This window comes from Rhineura floridana, chromosome 5 (assembly GCF_030035675.1).
Source record: "Rhineura floridana isolate rRhiFlo1 chromosome 5, rRhiFlo1.hap2, whole genome shotgun sequence".
Lineage (NCBI taxonomy): Eukaryota > Metazoa > Chordata > Lepidosauria > Squamata > Rhineuridae > Rhineura > Rhineura floridana.
Window position 1 is genome coordinate 60,788,323 of NC_084484.1, and position 27,229 is coordinate 60,815,551.

The following is a 27,229-nucleotide window of genomic DNA, read 5'->3' on the forward strand; positions in this document are numbered from 1 at the left end:
TCCTCCTCTCTCTTCGGGCTACCACCATAAAATTAGGCTGAGGGCTTCAAGTTGCCCATCTCTGCCCTACACTAACAAGCCAACATAGAAATACTGGGTACATTATACTAAGTTAAGACTAATGGCCCATCTAGCTCAGTACTATCTACTACACTGGCTGGCAACACCTCTCTGGGTCTCTCTCTAAAACAGTATAGTGAGGGTGCTTGCCTAATGTAAATAGGCAGCGAGTTCCAAAGCATATGTACTGCCACATTAAAAGTCAGGCTTCTCAAAGATGTGGAATGAACATGGTATGGAACTTGTGTGTTCTGCAGATTGAAGACGTCAAGTAGGCTGGTCACATGCTGTTAAGGGCTTTATATACTAATAGTAAAACTTTATTAAACTTTGCCTGGTAACAAATTGGCAGCCGATGTAGATCTTTGAGAAGTGTAATATGCTGATAGGATTTCACTTCTGTCATCAATTGTGCTACAGCGTTCTGTACTGCAGGTTCAGGATCAACCACAGGAGAAGCACTACAAAGAGTACATTGCAGTAGTCCAACTACCCACCAAGGGCACCTGAGCCTCAAGCAACAAAACTGGATCCAGGAACACCCTCAGACTGTGCACCTGTTCCCTTAGATGGAGTGCAACCCTGTCCAGTGCAGGCAATTGGTCAATTTCTTGGACACGAGAACCACTCACCCACAGCACCTGTCTTGTCAGGCTTCAAGATCAGTTTATTTTCCAGCAATCAGCCCACCACTGCATCCAGGCACTGTTTCACAGTCTGCATGGCCTCTGACAATTCAGATGTTGTGGAGAAAAAGAGCTGATACTAGTATACCCCAAATCTCCTAATAATCATTCCCATTGGCTTCATATAGATGTTAAATAGCAATGGAAATAAACCTGCAGCACTTCAAAGTATAACTCCCAGGGATGTGAAAAGCATTCTCCCAGTGCTACTCCCTGGACTCTACCCCAATATCCATCCCATGGAGCCAGTCCAAAGATGACACAGTCAACATTATCAAAAGCCACAGAGATATAAAGAAGGAGCAAGGTTGCATTCCTCTTGTCCTATTCTCAATGAGACCAAGACTAATTTGGTCCCAAGGTCAGGCCTGAACCCAGACTGGAATGGGTCTAGATAAGCTGTATCATCCAAGAATGCCAGCAGTTACCCTAAGACAACTCTTTCCACCACCTTTCCTAAAGGGGATATTTGCCAAGGATTGAACCTGGGACCTTTTGCATGCAAAGTATGTGCTCTACCACTGAGTTGTGGGTCCTCCCATGTATATTGGAATGTACTATATATTTGCCCAAAAGTTAATGTTCGAGTACTAGTTTGAAGCCACAGTTCCCCGGTTTTGGACACTGTGATTTAACAAACCCCAGAAATATTAAATTGCATGTGAGGAAAGTTGGGAGAGGGGGCTGCACACAGTAAATTCCTGCTCTGAATTGAGATCTCATTGAGAGGATCAGATCCAAACTCCTTCATTGTTCACTACAGATTAATTCAATGGAAGAGTGGGCAGGTCCAATCCTCTCAATGAAAAACAGAAACAGTGAATTTTTCATTCCTCAAGATAGCTTTAAGACAATGTATCAAAAATAAAGTTAAAGAACAGAAGCCTTTTCTAACCTAATGTTATCTTCAAACTATGAAATTATCAATATTTTAATATTCTGTCAAATCTGATCATGGTTTTCAAGATTACTTTTTTAATTATCTGTTGGTGTGATGAAGAAAGCATTTACTATTTTCAGATTCCAAACTATATCCACAGTATATATTGGGAGATATACCTGTAAATTGCTGTTTATGCATTTGTGGCCAAGGAGAGGTAGAAGATATTGCTCTATAAGTATTATACTGTATAATTTCTCTAGGGGTAAGTTTTTGAAAAATTCTTCAAACAGTTTCCTTTTTGAACCAGAGGGGGGGAAATGTTATTTACTGGGTGATACGGATAAAAATGCTACATGTAAGCTTTCTGTGTTTGTTCCAGCAGCCCAATGAATCAGACAAAAAATTATCATATAAAGTAAGTCCAATGTGCTGGGGACCATCTATGTTAAAATTCATCGCCCAACCTAATTGTTTGTAGTTTTGTGAAAACCAATGTATTTAGCAAATAATTTTGACTGTCTAACGCAGTGGTGGGAAAACTCCAACTGGGGGGGACTAATTAGGCCTGCCAGGTCTCCCCATTTGGCTTGTGAGGCAGTTTTGCCCAAGCTACACCCACCTATCAGACACCTAATGTCATATACGATGTCAGGCATGGGATAGATAAAGTTGCAGCTGGACCAAAACGGGGTTTGCAGGTACTGATGATCAGCTGATCATTGGTGCCTGCAAGGGAGCCTTGCATTACACTTTGGAGCCCAGATTATTAGGTGACTGTTGGGCCTTCAAAGTGGCAAACATTGTATGGAGTGAAAACAGGCCTCCCAATGTCATTGTGACGTCAAGGTAATTGACAGGTGGTCCATAGGCCATGGGGATGCCAGTGAGCCAGATACAGTTCCCCAGTCCTTTTTATTGGTCTGTGACTGTAATAAACATCTTGACTCAAGTTCCCCACCCGTGGTCTAATGGGTGACAGAGGTGATGAGAAGTCCTCTCAAGTACACCTCTCATCACATCTGAGACAGGGAGTTCTTTCCACCTCAGCAGAGTTGGCCTTAGAGAAGTAGGAAGATTACACTGGGATAATTGTTTAGAGGATTACTGGCTATTTTGGATTATGTAGGTTTATATCACAACCCCCAGTTTTCCTTTAGATGCTGCATCTCTAAAGTTATAGTGTTAATTTGCCATAGACCTATAATGAACTTTTCCCTTGCTCTTTTCAGAGACTGTTGAATTTGAAGGCAGTGGAGTACAAAATGTACAAACAGTAAGTTAAAATTTGAATAAAGGTTTACAGGTAATTCTATTCTGTCCTGTCAGGAGTTGAAGTGAGTATAGGATTGTAGCCTTAGGTTCTTAATATATTGAATACCAGTAGATTATGTACTCCATAGTATCATCCCCTTCAAATCTGGTAAGTGTAAATTTGCTTCACAACAATTTGCATATATTCATTGACCTGACTGTACTTCTTCTTTTATTGTTTAGCAATTATTCAACAGACGCGACTGAAGACGTGCAGTTCTTAAAATAAAATTCGATGCAAAAGAGGTGGTATCAAGTCATCACTGTTTAGGTATCAAGTTAAGCGGTTGAATGTTTCTGGGGGGTTTTGTGTTTGTTTAATTGTTGTTTATATGCCTTCCTGAGATATGTTGAATCAGCCATTTAAAAGTAGACAGGAAGTGCAATGAGTGCAGCAGCTAAGTTAATATTTGTGTAGAAACCTCTGGCTGTTGTGTGGCTGGACTGTACCTATTGTACAAAGGTAACAGTCACATCCATTGCCCCACCCACCACTGGCACATGGCTCCCAGAAGGTTCCCCACTAGGGAATAAGGCCTTGAGCTGAAAGAGATTTCCTACCCTTGCTCTAAATAGCCACCAGTGTCTGCAATGTGTTTGAGGTATTTTGTGGTTTTTCTGTTATCGCTGTTTTTGGCTACCTAGGGACTAGGAAGATAGCAGCAGTAGTAAAACTATGGAGTCTAGGGCTCAGTGTGAATAGCACAATGTTTTAATGGATACTGACAAGTATTTAGTGACAGTCAAGATAGCTGCCAGAGCTATCTGTGTCACGGTAACAACAGTATGGAGATGTATTTGACTTTTTATCCAGTTATATGTGGTTTAGGGAGGTTATAATGATGACAACTAACAATAAACTTGTAGGATCCGGGGAAGCTCCAATATAAAGGAATATCTGGTAAACTTTGATGAAATGAACCAGGCTAGAGAACTGGCAATGCATAAAAATAAACACTGAGATCTCGGCTCCTGGTAATTAGTGAAAGCTAAAGTTAAGTAAAACATAGTTGGATGCTCTATAAGCCCTCCTGCCTTTTTAATCCATTCAGGTAACCTTACACGTTACAGTGATTCAGCTTCTACTTATGGGACAGGTCTCAGAGAACAGCACTGGGTGATTCCATCTCCACACCCTGGTAGGCTTATTCTGGGGTGCCACAGGATAGCATCTTATCCTCAATGCTATTTAATGTCTATATAAAGCCACTGGGAGCTATCAGTAGGAGATGTGGAGCACAGCATCATCAATATGCTGATGATACCCAGCTCTATTTCTCTGTAATATCTGAATTAGAAGAGGCCATGCAATATCTGAATCAATGCCTGGATGAAGTGATAGGTTAGATGAGGTCTAATAAACTGAAACTGAATCCTGATAAGATGGGTGTTCTTTGACTTAGTGGTTTGCAGGCCCAAGAATTAGAAAACTTGCTTGTAGTGGACGTGGTTGCACTTCCTCTGAAAAAACGGATGTGTCATTTGGGGATGCCTTTGGATCCATCATTGTCATTAGATGCCCAGGTGACCTCAGTGACAAGGAGCTCCTACAATCAGTTTTGACTGGTACTGGCCCTTTCTTGGACAGTGATCGCTTGTCCACTAGGTCCACACATCAACAATCTCATGACTGGATTACTGTAACACACTCTGCGGAACTACACTTGAACATGGTTTAAAAGCTGCAGCTAGTGCAGAATGAGGCACTTGGGATGCTGACTAGGGTACCTGGTCATGCACACATTACACTAGTGCTAAAAACTTCACTGGCTGCCTATTAACTACCGAACCACATTCCAGGTCTTATTATAACCAGAGCTTGGAAGATTACTTTTAAGAAGTAATAAATTACAGTTACAATTACATGGCCCAAAAAAGTAGCAATTACCATTATAATTGCTCTGAAAGTAATGATTACTTTTTCTCAAAAGTAATCACTGCAAATACATTTCAGTTACTTTTTTTAAAAAGCCTACAAGATGCTGGCCTTGGCTGCTGCACATCTAAGTAGCCTAAAACAACATTAAAAACACACATGCAGAGGTGGTAGAATAATTCTTCCATGAGATAGTAATGGTGGTCTTTCTGCTGGTAAGAGGTGGAGAGAGAGGCAGAGGCCACTACTAAGATCTTTGCACGTCAAACTAAGTGCAACCCCCCCTCCTCAGCCAGCAAGCATAATCTCTCTCACTTAACCACTTCCCTGACCCTGCCCTGCCACCAACTAAGGGACACTCATCCAAACAAACATTTTCACCTGAGATGCAAAAAAGTTAAAATACTGCAAATGCAGCACAGTAGCCAGAAAGGGTGGTGGGGGCCACTTTGTGTGCCAAGTGCAAACACAGTATATTTATTCTCTCTCTCACTCTCTCACTCACACACACACGTCATCTTTCTCCTCCACAGTTCTTTATCTCCATTCTGCTGCTGCCTCCTCTGGCTCCTTTTTCCCTCCACTCCATTCTTCACCACCACCATCCATTTTTTTAAACAATTGTTTTCTCCACTCTACCCCGTCTCACTCTCCACCTCCTCCCTCGTTGCCTCCTACCCACCCACAGAGCATGAGGGAAGAGTGATGCTGCACAGAAGCCCAGTTTGAGGCACATGATTTTCATCCACAAATCAGAGAAGCAGAAAACTTCCCCTGCCCCCCCAAGTAATGCCCAAAAGTAATGCTGGAAACGTTACAATTACTCCACAAAAGTAATAAAATTACTCCTAGTTCTATTACAATCAAACTGTAAAGGAATTACCCACTTCTTCCTCAAAACTAATTACTTTCAAGCTCTGATTATAACATATAAAATCTTGTAGAGCTTGGAATCAGGTTATTCTAGCAGATTTCCATGCAATCACGTGTGTTGTGATTGGTGCCACAACCTGCAGACTGTTATATTAGGAATTTTTTAAAATGTTGATGCATTTTTAATGTTTTTATGCAAACTTTTAGAGATCTTTATTATTATTTATTGCATTTATATACCGCCCCATAGCCAAAGCTCTCTGGGCAGTTTACAACAATTAAAACATTAAAAACAATACACAAATTTAAAAAACACAGTTTTAAAAAGCAATCTAAAACTTTATTATATTATATAATAAACATTATATATTTATTATAAAACTTTATTATATTAAGTGGCATATAATTTTTAATAAACAAATCTAGCAGCAATACAGAAACCTGTTTCTCTACAAAGGCGCATTTTTTCTGGAATGATCTCCCTGCCCCCCAGTCATCTGGAAGGCACCACCTGTAGCGTGTTTCAAATACTGACAATACTTACTGAAAACTCATTAATTTTGTCTGGGCATGTCACAACTGTTGATTGCTGGATTGTACTGCTTATTATTTTTAGTATTTTATTGTCTGTATATTTGAGTTTTTTCTTTTTTTATTATTTTATATGCTAGTTATTTAATTTATTTATATGTGCATATTGTTTTATTCTATGTTTTAGAGTCCTTGTCTTATTGTAAATTGATTCAAGATAAAGAAATACAGGAAGACAACTACTTGGAAGCAACCTTACAAGTACTATAGAAGCTCTAGTGCTCAGAAGGTATAAAATACATTTGAGAAACAGACAGAAATGCCAAGGAATGCTGGCTATCCCAGGCACAAAGTATACTTGAATTTCATCTCTACATTATTCTACATTCCTTTCCTCCAGCAATCTTCCAATCATGAATTATCACTCTTTTCTCCAGAACATCCTGATGCCATAGATGGTTGTTATTATTTCTTGGGGCACACCAAAGCTGGTGTCCGGGTAGCTGGTTGTATTTTTTGGGGCACACTAAAGCTGATGACCAGAGGCTGCATTCTAATATGAAGTGATTGTAAAGAATGTTTGGATATTGGGAATCATGCCATTTGATTGGACTAAATCATACTGAGGTCATCACCCTCCTGACCTAGTTTTAAACCTTTATAAAAAGCAACACATTGCTAAGTCAAAATGTGATCCACCTCCACCTACTGATAGGTGGATCTTACAATGGTAATTCTGTACAGTAAAAATTACATAACATACAGCTGTACTCAACACACATTCCTCTTTTTGAAGATATACCCTTGTAAATCTATTTATTGTGCCCAACTGCCTGATACTCCAACAGGGGTTGGAGGAAAACTGTTTAGGCCCACATTTTACTGAAGCCATCCTGTCAAATAAAAGCACGGTTCCAATAGTTCACTCACGTGTTTGCTGGTGCCAAGTTACCTGCACCATCAAGTGAATGCCTCAGCACTTTCTGCCCTGCTTATGGGATAAAAACCACCTCTTCTTTCTTTCTCCATTTTCAATGGAGAAAAGGAGTGACTTCTATCCTTTTGTTACAGAAGCTGTAGCATGCTGCTTATACCTTCTGCAAGAGTCCAACTTTAGCACAATAGCATACACACATACCCTTTCCCACAGTTCTCAGAATATATTTCTGGACTTGAGGAAAGAAGAGAAGACTTGCCATCCAATATTTGTGGATACCTGGGCTGGAGATATTTTAACTGATAGAAACCTATGTAACATTTTGATATCCAGATGATTGGCAGGACACTTTCATGGCTTTCGACATTACCAAGGCCAGTTCATAGGATTATTTGAGGTGGCTTAAAAGCCTCTAACGTTGGACTTGACAGCCTTGCCTCTTGCCTCTACCAACAACACACTATGTTCGTATGAGAAAAGTATTGCCAATATCTGATCCATAATACACATTTCACACAAGATATCATAACAATATACATAAATTCATAATTGTTGTTGTCCTTCTTGGACAACTGAATTGAAAGGAGGGATAGCAATTCTCTAAAAGGAATAAAGTAATGTCTTCGATTAAGTTAGTAGTGTTACTTAGATATATGTGTCTCATAACCAAAGCAGTCAAATATTTTCAAAATATAGGACGATAATTCTAAGCTTAGAATTAAACGAAACGAATGTACTATAGAAAATCTTACCTTTTCTGTTGATATGAACTGAGGCCAATGGTTGTCTCAGTCTGAAAAGAAAAGAACTGCACATTTCAGTATGAAAATATGTTCTTAGAAGTTGATATGTGATCAGAATACACAGTTGCTTGACAGCACAATCCTAATTATGTCTACTCAAAAGTAAGAGCTATTGAATTCAGTGGGGCTTACTCCCAGGTATGTAGAGTTAGGATTGCAGCCTAAAATATCAGCTCCCAATTATTAAAAACCTATTGGTTCTAGTCAAGGACTCTTATAAAGAAGCACAGTTCCCCAGTTTCCCATATGCTAATTTATAGCACAGTTCTATGCATCTTTACACTGAAGTATTATTTAGTTCAACTTACACCCAAGTATGCACAGGACTGCAAGCTTAATTAAGCATTATGAATATCTACATATTGTATTTTAAGTAGACCCACTGACACTAATGAACCTAAAGTTGGTCATGTCTATCATCTTCATGGGTCTACTCTGAGTAGAACTAGCATTGAATACCACCCAAAGCAACCGCTAAGTATTTCAAACCAATTGGAATTGGTGCATTCAGCAATTTCAAAAAGCAGAGAATCAACTTGAAGCTGTTCCTTGGTTGTAGAACATTACATTAATGTAAAATCAACAAGAAAGCAGAAACTTAAGCAAATGCAAGATTAATCCTAGATGTGTGCTTCTATCACAATGTATGAATGAAGTAGATATTTGACAATCAAATACCTAATTGCTTTTTAAACCAATGTGAATCAAGACAGAATGACAAAGCAATCTCATCCCAGCATAACCGAATTATTGCATAACTAAACCAAAGGGAATGTGATGTGGCGCCTTCCACAATGACTCATTGTTAAATTTCTGTTTCATCTCGAAAGACAGTGATATGCAAATATGTAATGAAAAGAATATTGCATCACCATTTAGGGCTTTCCTGGGCCACATTATCACCATACATTTATTCCACCTTACAGTCATGGCTTCCCCCAAAGAATCCTGGGATCTGCAGTTTGTTAAGGGTGCTGAGAGTTGTCAGGAGACCCCTATGCCACTCACAGAGCTACAGTTCCCTGGGAAGAGACATGAACTGTCAAACAACTCTGGGAATTGTCACTCTGGGGGGGGAACAGGGGTCGCCTAATAACTAGCAGCACCCTTAACAAACTACACTTCCCTGGATTCTTTTGGGAAGCCATGACTGTTCAAAGTGGAATAATAATGAAATAAATGTATGGTGTGAATGTGGTCCTGGTTATTACCTGCAACTCAAATTGGAGCTGATAGTTTTTCAGTATTTGAGTAATGTGATCGGAAGCTACTCTAACAGTTATTTCCATGAACGCATGTATACAACTCGGCAAGTGTGTGTGCGTATAGCAATGTAGTAAGAAGGCATTAATTTCCCTTCCAACCCATGTTTCCCTTCCAATCTGCTGCAGTTCAACTTGCGACAAAAACTACATTATTCATCTCATTGTCTGCTCTGGCAGAATTTATGTGATTACATAATTTATTACATTATTATTATTCCACACCATTCATTTTAACACAAAGGAAATGCAATGCAAATGGGGGGGTAGTCATAAATTAGGTATCATTTACTGACTGAAAACAGCCGCCACCAATAGAGATCGTATTCACTCTATTGATTTCCATTCTGGGCATGGGACAAAATAATTGAACATCAAGAATTCCTGCCCCCATTTCCTTTGGAATTCTGACATCCCAATTTGTGTATGTGTGTGTGTGCAAGCCCATCTTGAGGAAAGCCTACTCAAGACGCTATCACCACCATCAAAAGCAGGAGATCGAACAGAAGGAGGAATGATTGTAGAGCAAAATTGTAAAATCTGAAGTACCCCCTTGCAACAGATCCTCTGTATCTCTGCTGGAAAGTCCATTACTATCTCAAGCCCAGAAAATACCACACCTATGATTGAAGATCTGGATGTAATATACACAAATTACACCCTGCTGCCAATTGTATATGGTTTTGCTGTAAAGATGACAAATGCCAACATGCAACTCTAAACTAAGCCCTTCACAGAAGAAATCAATAAACGAAGCTCTTAGCCCAGAATTTTAAGACTGACCTTATCAGAGCACTGTCATATACACCAGCTTTTTGCTTGCAGTTGTGACACAGCCAAATTCCAACCTCCTCTCTGATGTTATGAATTTCATAATCTCACTAGTGTTTGCAGTAATCACAAGATCTTACGTAACAAGCTGTCCTATAAAGTTTATGCACAGACTCCTAATAAAGAAGTACTTGACAATTTTCGATGAAAGCTTAGACAGCATGCTCAAATGTATATTGAGAATATATGGACCAAATATAAAAGAAACCACCCTTGAAAGAGCTTAGAAAATTCTCCTGCACATTTCACAATTTACAGTATTGTACTGCCTTCAAGTCGATTCCGACTTATGGCGACCCTATGAATAGGGTTTTCATGAGGCTACCAAGGTCACCCAGTGAGCTTCATGGCTGTGTGGGGATTCGAACCCTGGTGTCCCAGGTCATAGTCCAACACCTTAACCACTACACCACACTGGCAACTCCTCTGGTGTTCTATAACCACTTATTCTTACTTGTTAGCGAGTGATATAAGTTAGAATTATGCAGTTAATCTAGCTTCTGTTAAAAGATGACAACAAAATATTAGACACTGCACCTCAACAAGATTATTTAACTGAGCAAGTACCTTTTCAGATGTATTCCTTGTGGCTAAGTAAAAAGCACATGAACTGACATTTCCAGCACCACATCATTTTACATCTGCTTGAACCCAAAAATCAAATGCAATGCCTACATGATTCTACATCAGTCTGAAAAATGAAATTACAGCTAGGATGCACAGAACTATGCTACTAAATGCCACATGTTCACGGGAACTTGGGATTTCTGTCACGCACACAGTGGACATTATATGGTACCTGGCCAATAGTTTTTAAAACCAAGATTCACAAGCTGTTCACAATACAACATGGAAGCCTGTTCCACAAAGAAAAAAGCCTCACTGATGTCCCTAAAGAAGCACTTTGGATCTTGGACTATTTTACATCAATTTCGCACAATATCCTTAGATTGCACTAGGAACACCAGGAAATGTCCCCAATTTGATGTCTGCTGTCAGGTTGCCCCAGGAAATCAGTATCTCATGTTGCACCAATTTTCTTGCAATGTTACCAGTAATGTCAGACCATTGTCCCTTTCAAATTTTCCACTTAAAACAGCAAGCTGAAATACCTCTTGAGAATTGTTTACTTATTAAATATACTACTTTAACTTTTAAGAGACAAATTGGTGTGTGTTTATCTTTTGTCCCTCATTATGTCTCAGCTGTTCTATGTAGGTATGTACTTACATAAAGAGTAACACACACAAAAAATGAGGAACAAGAGACACAATAGCTGCATTCAGACATAACACTAAACCATGGTTTAGCTCATTCCTCCCTCTCCTCCTTCTACACAGCTGGGAGGAGAATTCTACTGAGTTTTAAGTTTGTTTTAAAGGCTCTCGGAATAGTGTTACATACAAATCATGGCTCCTGTTCTATAACAAACTCATTTCACAATAAACCAAGCTCAAACCATGGGTTATGAAGCTAGCTTATTCAACTTGCTAGAATTTGCTCTAAATCAGAATCTCTGATTTATATGTAATGCTAAACTGAGATCTATATCAGCAGTACTAATTTCATAATTTACCATAATTAGAATAAATTGTACATTAAGGTGTAGAAGTATTTAAATTTAATCTCATAATAGGAAACCATTTCTAAACACCATGTTGCAATCTACAAATTGTGCTGTGGGTCATACCAATATTTTCTTTTTTCTCACTTTCATACACACAAGCCCCTCCCAACCTCCATAAACACCAGTTTGCTGCTATCTGTATATAGCAACTCAGAAAGAGGTGCTGGTGAGAATTTGAATAAGGAAGTTGAAAGGAAAGCAATCAGGAAAGTTTCAGGCTAAAGTGGCCTCTTTTTCTGTTACATTTCCTTGAGGCCAACTATACAGAAGATGCATGAGGAAGAACTATGGTATGGCTGTATAGGGCTCCTTGGCAGGAATACACTCAGTAAATTAAAAAAAAGGTCAATATACCAGGCATGGTGAAATAAAAATCTTTGATTTTTAAAGACACCTTTCAAGTTTGGTTGTTTTATGTGTTTAAAAGAAAGTCCAACAAGAATTCTAAAACTTATGCTTATCTCTTAAAACTGAACATAACCATCTGGCAAGCAGTGAAAAGATTAAATTTCTATGTAAAAGAGAACTGTAAAGGGAAAACATCAGGCTTACTGAAGAAGTTAAGAATATAAGTGACAACATGCATTTATTATTGTGAACTCTCTACTAGGCCAAGGATTTGCAAGTCATCACAATCACAAAGAAGATGCTATACCGTATTTTACCAGGATCACCCACTCAGCACATATAATCTTGTACTCCTATTTTTAAGCCTCCTCTTAACTCATAGAATTGAGCATGCATAGGATTGCAGCCTCAGCTTTCAAGTAAATTATCTTGCTTAGTATGCAGAATTGGAATCAGCCCAAAATATGGGGTCTGGTGGAAAGGATGAGGGAGTCAAGTGTGACTTGAAGTTCCAACCTAATTTTTTTCTTCATTAAGAGATATCAAAGAAGCACTGCAGTGGGTACAGTACACTATTTAAAGCAATTTTACTTAATATATAAGCAATACAGGACAGGCTCGTTTCTTTGGAACAGAAGGGATTTACCTGTAATAAGCCTCCTTCATCAAAGCGCAGAACTTCTATTATGTTATCTGACTGGATGAAAGCTGTAAAATAAACATACAAAATTCAGATCAACTACTGCTGTCCATTTAGAGAGAGATGAGATGCAGTCTTCCAGACTCCTATCCACTAACATTTAAAATCAAAACAACTTGTCAACTTAACGTTTGTCTAGAACATAAAAGTAAGGAGTTTAGAAGAAGTTGACATCTAGTACAACATCTGATTTCCAACAGTTGCAAGTTAGATGCTACCACAAAGCCTATTCAACAGGACTCTCCCTGCTATGAGACCCCAGCATCTGCTATTTGGATGGCCTCCAAACATATTTAGCTATCATGGCTAAAACTGTTCATGTACAAATTCATGAGAGATAGCTCTAACACTTTTAAAAAGTCATATATGTTAGTGACCATCACCATGTACTGGCAGCATTAGATGTCATGATGAACTATGATTTATAATTGTGACAGGAACAAGTCACAATAAGCCTTGAGCTTGCATGTTCCCCATCCCCTCTCCATCTCTGCTGCAGCTATGGAAGAGAAATGCATCTTCCCTGCCTGACTAGAGATCAGAGGAAAGAGCAGCTAAAAAGCAGAAGTGCTTACATGGCTAAAAGATACTGGCACTTTCATAGATCTTTCTCCTTCCTCAATCTGTTCAGCAATAAACTCCTTTCCCCAACCACTTCCCTACTGGCAAGACTCTCCTACCCAAAATCTAAAGTGACCATAGGGAGTTTTTCTCCTTATCTAATGAAGGGTATATGTTAAACACAAATCTTTGCTCTTAGCAAACTGTATCAAACTCTGAACACATGTAAATACAGACTGACCTCCCCCAACCACCATCACATATTTAATTCCTACTAAACTGCTTTAGAAACCATCCACCCATCCCTTCTATATCTTAAAACCTAAACTATGCTAACTCCTCTTCCTCTGCTTGCTCACAAGTAAAGTTTTAATATTAATATAAAGCCTCCCTCTCACGATTAAAGCAGGAAGAACGTATGTTCGGTAGGGTGGGAAGTGTTAACAAAAAAGGCTAGTGAGCCTTCCCAGGGAGTGTCTAGAAATGGGGGAAGAGACACGCTTTAGGACTTTTTTTTGCCCAGATATGTTGGGAAGGGGGAGAAGAGGAGTTTTGTCTTTCCCACTCCATTTCTGAATCCAGTCAATGGTAAGAAAATTGATGCTTCAGTGGTATACTGCTAGTTTTTGGGCAATCAAAAGGACTTCAGATAGTAGGTAGGTATTTACAGAAGCACTAACAAATCCATATTAGGCAAAACAAATTAAAGGCTCTTTGAACATCTGAGAGCTGAATCCTTGCTTGTTCAATAAACCATCTTAAAATAATCTATGGTTTTCAACTTTTTTAAAACTAAAAATTCTATGGCTTAATTTCACATCCAAACCAGGCCTATAGGTCAGGTTAGAAACTTTTGCAACAATGTATCTCCTTTTACCCTTGTTTATACTGTAGCTCAGTTACTATTTCATTGCACATTCACCCAGTTTGGAGATACTCTTTTGGAACTCTTTGCAGTCTCCTTGAGTTTTCACCAACATGAAGAGTCTGGTGATGTTCACAAAGTTGGCTACATTACTGATTCCAGATAATGTATGAATAAATACACCTGTTCCAATCCTTGGGACACCCCACTAATACTTCCCTCCATTGTAAGAGATGTCCATTTACTCCCATCCTCTGTGTTCTGTTTTTTAATTGGATACCAGTCTATAACGGGACTTGACTGCTTATCTTAAGACTACAACATTTATGTAGGCACCTTTAAGTCCAACCCTATGCATATTTACTTAGAAGCATGTCTCACTGTGCTCAATGGAGCTTACTCCTTAGCATGCATGTACAGGGCTACAGCCTTAGTGAAAAACCTTTTGGAGTACATGTATACAATGACAGCTGCATCATCCCTATATATGCTTGCTGGCATTTCAAAAAGTCAGCAGCTCAGGACTTGCCTTTGCAGATATCATTTTGGTTCACCCTGAACAAAGTTTACTCTTCTATAAGTTCAACTTTAATAACACCTATCAATTGGGACAGAAATTGGGCTGAAAAGACTGGAATTTCTTAACTCCTTCTCCATCCCCTAGATTCCTTAAAAAACTGATGTTACATTGGCTACTTTCTAGCCTCCCATAAAGAGGTCAACTTTAATGGCAAGTTGCATATCATTAAAGATTCAAATAAATTCACATTTGAGTTAAACACTCAGGTAAATGACAACTAGTATTAGTGATCTGTTAGTTTGTCAGTTAGTTTTAGAATGTTATGCTCCCATATCTATTTAACTTAGTTCTGCAGGTGCACTCCCCCCAAAAAAGTGGTTCAGGAATACAAATAATTTATGCAGCCTATCTGCAATTTCCCTACCAGTACTCCTTTAACAGCTATGCTGTCTTGAGGCTTGTCTAGGTAGTGCCAAATAACGGCTACTTTTATTTTTTTTATTTATTTAAAATATTCTATCCCGCCTTTCTACCCTCTAATAGGGCACTCAGGGCTGCTTACAATAAAATTGAACATGTACATAATAAAAATTGTACACAGTAAAGATCACAAAAACATTAAAATAAATTAAAATACATAAAATGTAATTAAAATACATAAAATTCAATATATATATACACACATATATATACGGAGTGGTACTGAAGGGACTACAGAGGTAAAAAGTAACATAGAAGGCATAAAGTCAGTGTCAGGCTCTACCCTCAGTCCCTCCCAAAGGATCTCTGGAACAAGATCGTTTTCAGAACATATAAATGTTTTACATGGTAACGTTGCCAGTATTTGAATATACATTTATCAGACCTGCTGTGTTTGCATTCACAGTTGACCATGGATTACAGTTAATCCAATTACGTGGTGCATACAGCTCAGCATTCCCTGGTTCACTCCTCCCTCTCGAGTAGAGCAACAAACCACAGAGCAGTTCACTTAGCCATTACATCGGAATCAGTTTATTTCTTTCCAAACAAACTATGACCCAGTTACCCCGTGGTTTAATTATCCACTAAGGGAGGGAGCAAACTGGGGGTGCTTGGACTGTGTGCATCAGCATGCAGTTCAAGCACAAGCTAATCTAACTACAGTTAGTGGCTTCATGTTACATGCAAACAAAGCCAATATGAGGATAACTGATCACACCCATTATCATAACATTTCCTTTTGGATGCCCTCCCCTCTCCCCTTTCTATCTCCACTTCCAGTTTTGATAAAGGAAATCCTAAGATGTCCCCAGTATTACTTTCCTTTCCTTGGTGTCTTAATTATTCTGTGACTGGATTTGTTTAAGGTTCCTAATTTATTACAGTCAATGACCTATTTGACATATAAAGCAAAACCAGTGCAACCAATTTTCCAACATTTTATACCTAGTGGTAATTGTCTCCCATTGAGTATCATCACTGAAATGATGATAAACAGGCTTCTGATATTCCTGTTACATTTTTTCATTCAGCACCCAACATACCAGTTCCCACATCTTGGCTTCTGGAATTAGCACACAAATACCTATATATTTTGTGGGTGTCTTTTTTTGCTTTGAGTGTTTTTCATGGTAACTTTGATTGACTTGCCATTGTGTCTGCATGGCTATCAACTTCTGTCTTGAGTTAGAGGGCATAAAATATTTAGACCATTCTCTATCCACAGCCCAGATATGAGTTACCCCAAACCAGGCACTTCTCAGCTTATGTCACCTTTCCTCGACCATTCTGTTTCAGAGATTCTCTGTGATCTTTTTTTACTTTAAGTGCTAGCAATCGGGCTCTACTAGAATCAAAATGGAACCATCTCTCTTATACAGATGAAACTTGTACCAAAACATTAGTGAGTGTCTAGCAAATCTAAGCCCTTTCTTCTGACACCCACTTCTTAACCATGCATTGAAGCCCTACACTTCTGCCTGTGTAGCTGGCCCTGGACATTAACACGTAATATGTCTGAAAATACTATCTTGCAGGTCCTGATTTCCAACATCTCACCTACAAATATAAATTTGTGTTTTTGAAGACTTCATGACCAGTTAGTTTCAAAATGCTGTTGGTGTTATGTACACCATGATCACTGTCTGCCTACCCAAACAGCATGCGATGCCTGCAAACTTCACACATGTCAAATCCCAGGGAACAAACTTTCAACACCCACCCACAACTTCTGCCCAAATTATAGATAGTAACGTGGCACACATTGCAAAGCAGTGGCGAGTCCCAACTCCAGCAGGCTTGCTCTGTGGATTTAAGCTCTCACTTTCTTTCCCTGATCTCAACCAAAGACAGAAAATACATTTTTCTTCTTCCTAACCATCAGATCTAAATTCCAGTAGTCCAGTTAGTGACATTATCATTGTTAACTTCAGCACTGTCCATCAGAAGACGCAGTACTGATTTATTTAAGAACCACAAAACACAAAGTTTCTGTTAGAGGATGATATCCCAAAGCATGTCCTCCTGAGGAAGGACACACACACATCCGAGCACGGCCCTTTCTGAGATTGAGACAGAGTGGAGGACGACAGGGAAGAGAGCCCTGCAGAGACCATGTGCAAATAGCGGCAGCAGGATTCTGTCACCCATGTGGAGTCACCAGAAATAGTTCTAAATTAAGCTCTTTTTGACAGAGTCGTATCTAATGGTAGCCATATTCACCATTTGAAATTAATGGACATGATTAACTTCATGGATCTATGAGTAAAACTTAGCTGGATGCAACCTATAATTTACACTTGGCACCACCATATCTTAATAAACTCTGAACATATCTATCTTCAAGGTTTTTTTCAACTTCACAAAAGTTTTTACAATACCCAAAGTTTCCCACATACCCTTCCTTCACCTATAAAAATCTATAAAGGCAGACATTTCATGTTTTCCTGCAATTTCAGTTTTGAAAGTTTAATTCCCAGTAATAACTGGTGGTGGAGGAGAGAGAGAAATACACATCTGCAAGTGCCGGGAAGGGCAGATGTTTGTATGCATCAAGACAAGCAATTGTGTTCTTTCTGGACACAGCCAGTGAAAAGCACTCCTGCACCTTCAAGTTTCAGACATGTAGGTATATGTTAGGTATTTTAATTTACTGATAATATTTAAACATCAGCTTTTATCAAAAAGTTTAAAAAGTGCTTTGACAACAAATAAAAACTTTGTTTATTTTCTTACGTTTATACTCTGCATTTTTCTCTCTCATGGTACCCAAGGCATGTACATGTGGTTCCAGGTAGTCACCCACCCAGGCACTGACCAGATCTAGAACAGCCCTCCAGATGTCCTTAAACACCAGCTTCCATCAGTCCCAAACATCAGGGATGATGGAAGGTGTATCCAACAACATCTGGAGGACCACAGGCTCCCCATCCCTTCTTTAGTGTTATCTTCTGGTCTCGTCCAAATACTGGAAGTTCGTTTGAGTATTCTAGGTCTCACATGGCAGATGGTATCAGAGGCTGCTGAAGTACTGGGGGTGACAACAGCAACTATGTAGTCCTCTCCCAGCTCTCATTATTGCAAATTCTCCATAACCATAAATAGCACTGCCCCTGCCCAGCCCTCCAAAGAGCATTACCTAGTGCAAGGGCTTGGTAAAATTTAACATTACTGTGTAAAAATGGCAGGCCTTCTTTTTAGCCCTGGGGAGCAGATGCTGGCCAGTGTCGACAATAGTGAGCTAGATGGAACAATTGTATGATTTGGTCTTCTTATGTTGTTCCTATGACCTAATATGGCTCTGCTCAGTTTTATGTTAGTGGATAATTAATAGAGGGGCAGCTAACCTTCTTGGGCCCGTGGGCACATCTGCAAACTGAAGAAACTGTCATGGGCACCACATATACACACATATAAACATATACGCACATATACACACTGCAACCAGCACATACGGTAGCCTATTCAATTGACTCCAATTTTTTCAAGCCTAATTTCAGTGGGAGAGGAAGCCCTGTGGGCACTAGAGGCCACTGAGGACGCAAGCACCACATTGGCAATCCCTGAATTAATGTTTAACTGCTGGTGTTTCTGTTGGCTCTTTGTGCCCTTTTTTTTTTTTGAACCTGTTTTGTTGGTTTGATTGCTATTATTTTTTTATCATAGTTGCTGCTTTGTAGACCCATTTTGCGTTGAAGAGTGGAATAGAAATATCTCAATAACGACGTCATGAATCACTGAAGGCCTCAGATTCCATTTCTGTATGGTTGTTGTACACCTATGCTACAGTTCTTAATAAGAAATCTACAAAAACTAATTCTTGTTAATTTTGTAATGCTATGACTTAATTGAAGCTTTGAGCCTTACAGCAGATACTTACCGTATATTCCGGCGTATAAGACGACTGGGCGTATAAGACGACCCCCAACTTTTCCAGTTAAAATATAGAGTTTGGGATATACGCTAGCAGAAATGGAACGGCCGGCTGGGCCAAGGAGGTGATTAATGCCTCGTTACGAGAGGGAGTGGTCCCACCTTGCCTGAAACAGGCGATAGTGAGACCGCTCCTAAAAAAGCCCTCCTTGGACCCTGATAACGCTAACAACTATAGGCCGGTAGCAAATGTTCCATTTCTGGGCAAGGTTCTAGAGCACGTGGTCGCTCGCCAACTCCAGGCTCTCTTGGATGAAACTGATTATCTGGATCCATTTCAATCCGGCTATCGGCCGGGTTTTGGTACAGAAACAGCCTTGGTCGCCCTGTATGATGACCTCTGTCAGGAGAAAGACAGAGGGAGTGTAACTCTGTTGGTTCTCCTTGATCTCTCGGCGGCTTTTGATACCATCGACCATGGTATCCTTCTGGGGCGACTCGCGGATTTAGGAGTTGGAGGCACTGCTTGGCGGTGGCTGTGCTCCTATCTTGGGAATCGTCTCCAGAAGGTGATGCTTGGGGAACATTACTCAAGTCCCTGGGTGCTCCAGTATGGGGTCCCGCAGGGCTCAGTTCTGTCCCCCATGCTTTTTAATATCTATATGAAGCCGCTGGGTGAGGTCATCAGGAGTTATGGAGTGCGTTTCCAGCAATATGCTGATGATACGCAGCTCTATTTCTCCTTTTCATCTTCTTCAGGTAAGGCTGTTGCTGTACTGAACCGCTGCCTGGCCGCAATAATGGACTGGATGAGAGCGAACAAACTAAAACTCAATCCTGACAAGACTGAGATGCTGTTAGTTGGAGGGCCCTCTGCTCAGATGGTTGATGTCAGACCTGCCCTAGATGGGGTTACACTCCCCCTAAAGGAACAGGTCCGTAGTTTGGGGATCTTATTAGATCCGCTTCTGTCACTTGAGGCTCAGGTAGCCTCGGTGGCACGAAATGCGTTTTACCAGCTTTGGCTGGTAGCCCAACTACGACCCTATCTGGACAGGGAGAACCTAGCCTCAGTTATTCATGCTCTGGTAACCTCTAGAATGGATTACTGTAATGCTCTCTACGTAGGGTTACCTTTGAAAATGATTCGGAAACTTCAGCTAATGCAGAATGCTGCGGCCAGAGTTCTTACTGGGACGAAGAAATTCGACCACATAACACCTATTCTGGCCCAACTGCACTGGCTTCCAATATGTTTCCGGGCCAGATTCAAAGTGTTGGTCCTTACCTATAAACCCCTTAACGGCACTGGACCGCAATATCTGATGGAACGCCTCTCTCGCTATGTTCCTACCCGTTCACTCCGCTTGACGTCTAAGGCCCTTCTCCGGGTCCCAACCCATACAGAGGCCCGGAGAACAGTAACAAGATCTAGGGCCTTTTCGGTGGTGGCCCCCGAATTATGGAATGCCCTCCCAGATGAGATACGCCTGGCGCCTTCCCTGTCATCTTTCCGGCGCCAGGTAAAAACCCACCTCTTCACCCAGGCATTTTAATGTATTTTATGCTTTTAATCTTACTTATTTTATTTCTAGTTTTCTTTTACTTTGTTTATTTAATGTTTTATATTGTTTGCGCAATACACACTTGCTGTATTTTAAATATTGTGGTTTTATCATGTTGTATACCGCCCTGGGAGCTGCTAGCTATAGGGCGGTTTAGAAATGCAACTAAATAAAAATAAATAAATAAATAAATATACTCACCGTATAAGACTACCCCTGCTTATGACATGCAGGTACTTAGCAGGAAAACTGTCACTTATAAATATTAATATTTGGATTGTCCAGCTGTTTTGTTTTTGTGCCTAGGAATTACCACCAAAAACTGGGGAAAGATGTGAGAAATCTTTTTTTTAAAAGCAACATTAAATGCCTAGACTCTAGTTTCCAACACTATGGAGTATTTATTGATTGATTAAGAGAATTTATATCCTGCCCTTTTGCTGTTAAAAACAGAGCTCAGCACAGCTTACAAATATAGTAAAAACAATAAAAATACACAATCAGAGAAAAACAAGCCAAAACGTTAGGAAAAGGAGTCTTTCACACCACATGCTCAGTTCTAAATACTGTTGCAGCAAGTTTTACAAGTTCCTCCAGCATTCCACTGGTGCAGGCACTCAGACATTCAAAGTACTGTATGTTTCTTAGGTTTTATAAAAGCAGAGCTTTGCTTAACTCAAAATTTCTTCTCCCTTTGATAACCACATCTACACAGGTTCCACCTCCATACTCAAAATGAAACTGAGCCTGGAAGTGTACAACAACCCCACACATACCTTGCTAATTCGATTATCAATGCCAGGATGTCTGTCTTATCGACTACTCTCCTGCTCCCCCCCCCCCACACACACACACCGGGCATCATGAAAGACCCAGTCCTGGGCTCAGAAACAAAATAAATATCTGGTCCTCTTCAAAGTATTGATAAGCCTCTTGTTTTAATTGAAATAATAATTATAAATTCTTGTTCTTATCACTAATGGGAGTTAATTATCTTGCATATGCTGCTGTTGCTTCTATGGCTGTAACGGAGTGAGGTTAAAGATAAGTGAAATGCAAATAGGAAAAAAAAATACAGAAGGCAGTAACACTTTCCTAAATGTAATACCATACCAACCACAACAAGATTCCTATAAGGCAAAAAACTAAGCATCTCACAACCAGTCAGGATTCCTAACCAAAAACCAAAAATATGATAAATGAAGAAATATTTATATAAGCATAACTATCAAATATATTTATTATTTACACAAACTGTAAAGATATTTATAGTGCAATCCTAAATTTATTTATTCAGAAGCAAGTCCCAGCGTATTCAATGGGGCTTACTCAAACAGGGACAGAAATGCAACCTCAAGTGATAAGCAACTTCATTCACACAACCCAAAATTCCGAATCATGCCACTTTACACTGTTTTGCAACTGTTTATACTTGTTTTTATTGTTATTGGATTTTAAATGGCTTTATTTCTTGTTGTGAGCTGCCTTGGTTTCCAACCCTACCTCACAGGGGTGTTGGAAAGACTCCATACACACACGCACACACTGCAGATGTATAAATACATACAGCCCATATAATAGTTTATTGTCAAACCAATTGGTCATTGCAGAAAAATCAGTATTAGTTTTTTTAAAAATCAGTATTAGTTTCCTACAGAATAAAAACTGCAATACCTAAGTAAGCCCTGCCTACTTGCTTTAAAATAGGACTGGGGGGGGCAGAAAGAGAACACAAACACAATTCTTTTTTACATTCACTCCAAAGTCCCATTGATTTTCAGCACATTCATAATCATGTCTACTCAAAAGTAATTCCTACTGAATTCAATAGGATTTACTCTGGACATATGGGATTAGCACTGTTTTTACCCCCAAAAGCAACTATTGGGAAGGTTTTCAAAACACTGCCCAGGATCTGACTCCTACACACAACAGGGGGAAAAACTGAAATGTATATACCTACCCAATTTATGAGATTTTCAGATAAACAGGAGGGGAAACCACCATTTTCTGGCCTCGCAATGAAGTTTTGCACACACTGCCACCAAACAAACACTTCACTGATTGGCTGAAATCCTGAACGGGCGGGGTTAAAGCTACGAAGTGCTATACAGTAGTTTAAAAAAAGATTTAACCGGGGGGGGGTGCCTGATGTTTTTATATATATCTCGAGAACTGCACCACCTAGAAACTTAATTTTTTTTTTAAATGAAAGCTGAGAATCCGGGCCACCTAAGGGGCTAGCCGGGCGCCGGGTGGCATGCTTAGAATCCGGGTAAAACCCGGCTATCCGGGCAATATGGCAACCCTAATGAGACGACACCCGGCGTATAAGACGACCCCCGACTTTGGAGAAGATTTTCCAGGGTTAAAAAGTCGTCTTATACTCCGGAATATACGGTAATATGTTCCTACAAGTGTAGAATAGTTAAGATGAAAATCAGCCAATTTTTTAAAATTCTAGGATAGCTCAGATGAATATCTTCAGCAACAAGGCAAGTTTCTGCATATCATGTAGCTGAGTTCACAGGAAAGTTTAGCAAGCATTAGAAGATGTGTGTGCTTGATTAACACATTTAACAGAGAAACACTGCAAGGCACACATGCTAACGGGTAGGGCTTCATTCTTAGCAGGTACTTGTATTTATGAGAAAGGTACATCCAATCCCTAACTGAGTCAGGACAACTCCCTGCCTGCATTTCTTGAGGGACACATCTGACTAACTGAAGTATACCTTCCAAAAACAATTAATCCGAAAATATAAGACAGAAAAATGGCAGTGAAGAATCTTATATATGATGGGAGCTCCTATTCCCCATCCCAAGACACACAATAATTCTTTGGATTAAACTTTAGCCAGCTTGTCTCCTGCCCTCCCCCATTCAATTCATACCACTGACTTCATGACTTGTGATGGAAGAGGTCACCTGCACAATAAAAGCAGGTTACTCCAAACTTCCACAATACCAGCCCTTACAGATAGAAGATAAGTTAGTGGCATACAACTAACCCATTTTGAATTAAAAGATCCTCCAAGTCTACATATTCAAATTAAACACTCCAGTAAAGTGCCAGACTTGCAGAAACTCATGAATCAGATAGCAACTACACATTCAACAACTTTCCGCTCCAAAATAAGGAAGTTGAAACGGGACAATAAGTTGCTCAGAGAGGGTCTATAAAATCACAAATTTGCTCACAAGGCTATCCTAAATATAAGTGTTTCTAACCTGGTCAAGAACAAGCGTAACTTTTTAAAGTTTTCACCAGCCACAAATAGCCCAGATACAGTTCACGAGTGGCTGGGCATGCTAAGATCTCAACATGGCTCAAAGTCACTTCTTTGAGACATGCTTACAGGAGCTACAGGGCCCCAAGAACCTACAAAACAAAGCTATGTAGCCATCTGTTACTGCCTTTTCTTCCATCATTGTTGTAAAGTCCTCCTGGTCTTGAAGCATGCCTGCAAAAAAGGTTGGGCATCAATGCTCTACAAGACTATTTAAAAGTGTCATAGTCATCTTAACAAGCTATGCAAGTTAAATTTAACATACAATGGCCATGAATAAGTCATTTGTTCCATTCTGAGAACTCAGCCAGAAAGACACCAAAATAACCTTTGTTTTTCATATAACTTTCAGGCTAGTGCCCCACCCTATCTGTAGTATTAGACTACTTAGAATTTGTGGAAAGTGTGTTGAACATGTGGAGGTGGGGGATGGGTGGGATGCTGCATTATAAGACAAGGACACGGAATGAAATCCTATGCACACCTAGACAGAAGCAAGTTCCTTTGTCTTCAACGGCACTTACTTGTAAGCGTGTCCAGGATTGCAATCCTATACACACTTTACTGGGAGTAAGCCCAAACTTAATGGGGCTTACACCTGAGTAGATACACATAGGAAAATGTAGCACTCTAAGAATTATTATAAAACATAAAAACATAAATCCCTACTCTGCCATGAAATTCACTTGGCCAGTCACAATCTCTCACCCTAGTCTTCCTGACAGGGTGTTGTGAGTGTAAAATGGAGAGGGGGAGAACCATGAACAACAACTTGAGCTCCTTGGAGGAAAGGTGGGATATAAATGAATTACTATATATAAATAGTAGCCTTTGCAGAATGCAGAGGCTAAAAAAAGAATCCCCCATGGCTTGTAATATACTGAAAAGATCTCCCTCCTTGACAATGGAACACTGCCATTAGCTTATGACCAGTTACCTGTAATGTCTTGCTCCAGTTTGTCACTCTAATGAGAACAGACCTGACCCAAACAGAACCAAAAAAGTAATGTTGTAGTGCGCCAGCTCTCTAGTAATAGATAAAAATAAAAGAGGTTGGGGTAAGAGGAGAAATCCACATTAATGAGTTATTTTCTACTACACCTCTTCCCTCGATCACCACATTCTAGTCAAGTAATTTGGGTATTTGACCATTTCCCGAGTTATCTCAGTGCCTGCCAGTTCACACACAAATGGGTGGGGCACATGGAGCTTTGCTTTTTAGTTAAATTCCAATAACGATATTATACAGTCCTATATACAAGTAATTAAAAGTCTAAGTTTTAATAAACAGGGTGTTGCTGTTTTTTTTAATTACAAGCAACAAAAACCCATTGCTCTTGCACTCAAATCCTGCTTGCAGGCTTCCCATAGGCATCTCGTTTGCCGCTGTGAGAACAGGATGCTGGACTAGATGGGCCATTGGCCTGATCCAGCAGGCTCTTATGTACTTAGAAGAAATTAAAGCTGTATCTTATGCATGTTTATCTAGGACACAGTATCAATGAACTCACTGGAACTTACATGTGAATAAATATACATAGGCTGGGGCTACCTGAACATTAAAATATGAGAATGCAGTAAAGAAGGAAGATTAAATGTATTCAGCTATTATTCAGGCATAAAGTGATATCCATCTAATTCATGATCAGAGACACCCAACTGAAATACATGTAATTAAATACAAGACACTGGTGGATGGAAAAAGCCCAGTTCAGATCTTCACTCAGCCATGAAGTTCATATGGCTCTCATTCTCTCAAACTAACCTATCTCACAGGGTTGTTCTAAGGGGAGAACCACATATACTACCTTCAGCCCCTTAGAGGAAGACAGGATATAAATGTAATAAAATATTTAAATCAGAAGGGAATAAAAGCAGCCACATCTGTTAAATTATACATGTACACTATAGCCAGCATGGATTTTTTACATTTTGCCATGTTTACCTGAAAATACCCCCATGCCATTCAGCTGCTTCCCATAACTCATTTCAAAACACAATCTTACAAAACGTAATAGTCCTGAACTCAGAAGTGCTTGCTTAACAACCCTCTTAAGTTTTCATGGCGAGAATCTAGAGTTCAAAGCGTAAAACAAAAGAAAAAAAATCCAGGTCCCTGCTGGACTTTTTTCTGTCAGTGGTCTCATAATTTGTTGAAATTAATTAAAAATCAGCCATGTTCACAGAGTACCTGTAATCCTATTACTGATAGGATTGCCCCATGCTCTGACCTTCATCTTCTGCAGTTTAAAAGTTTAAAAAAACACATGGCTGATTTTTAATTAATTTAAGAAATTTAACATTGGAGTCTATAATAGTGTAGGCATACTCAGTAAGAACCAACTGTCAGTGTAAAAGCCAGACTAACAGGTGTTTGGTTTAGCTAATCGGGGAACCACACCCACGCCAGACATTTTTTTTCCACTTTAAACAGTCATGGCCCTTAAAGAATCTGGGGAAGTACAGTTTGTGAAGGGTGCTGAGAGTTGTTAGGACACTCCTATTCCCCTGACAGAGCTCCAGTGGCCAGAGTAGTTTAACAGTCAACCCCTGCTCTGGGGATTGTAGCTCTGCAAGGGGAATAGGGTATCTTCTAACAACTTTCAGCACCCTTCACAAACTACACTTCCCAGGATCCTTTGAGGGAAGCTGTGACTGTATAAATTGGAATAAATGTCTGGTGTGGATGTGGCCAGGGACAGCTTTGGTTTAAATGTGGGTGGGAGACTACATGTAGCTGATATAGAATAAAAAGGTGAGGAAAACCCTGATGAATTATATTGTCACAATGTTTTCCTTTTTGGAATGAAAAGACCCAGTGCCCATCCACCCAATCTTCTCCCCTCCCTCCCTGCTCCTCCCCCCTCTTCCCTCTCTCTGCCCCTCTCCAGGTCAGTTTCATCTAACCTAAGCATGATTGCACAGGAGTAAATCCCACTGAACTCAATAACTATGCAAATGATCAAACCTACCCTAACCTTCTCCTTCTTACTATCCCCTCCCTCCGTCCCTTCCCCCTTCCTTCCCCCCTCCCATTCCAATCTCTTCCTCTTTCCTCTACCCTCCCTCCTTCCCACTTCTCGTCCCCTGTGGTCAGTTTCACCTTTCCTAAGCATGATTGCACAGGAGTAAATCCCACTGAACTCAATGAGAATGACAATAATCAGACCGGCCTTTCCCCTCCCCCTCTCCTCCATCCCTTCCCCTCCCCCTCCCTTCTTTCTCTTCCTCTGCCCATTCCAGCCCTTCCCCCCACCGTGGTCAGGTTCATCTATCCTAAGCATGATTGCATGGTAGTAAATCCCACTGAACTCAATAAGCATGCAAATATCAAACCTGCTCCCCTC

General features: G+C 39.9%; 1 protein-coding gene across 3 annotated transcripts in view; it reads right to left on the reverse strand.

Annotated features, from left to right (window-relative positions):
- TMEM131 (transmembrane protein 131) overlaps positions 1–27,229 on the reverse strand; it is a 112,592-nt gene that overhangs the window by 72,188 nt on the left and 13,175 nt on the right. The window contains exons 2-4 of one of the 3 annotated variants that reach the window (XM_061626917.1): positions 24,820–24,909; positions 12,675–12,736; positions 7,910–7,950 (exon numbers count right to left, since the gene is read on the reverse strand). Coding sequence is in view for 2 of the 3 variants with exons in the window: in XM_061626915.1 (XP_061482899.1) it covers positions 7,910–7,965; positions 12,675–12,736 (118 nt within the window). In the remaining variant the exon portion in view is untranslated. Of the gene's footprint in view, positions 1–7,909; positions 7,966–12,674; positions 12,737–24,819; positions 24,910–27,229 lie in introns of all 3 variants that reach the window. The other 2 variants (XM_061626916.1, XM_061626915.1) reach the window with 2 other exon arrangements.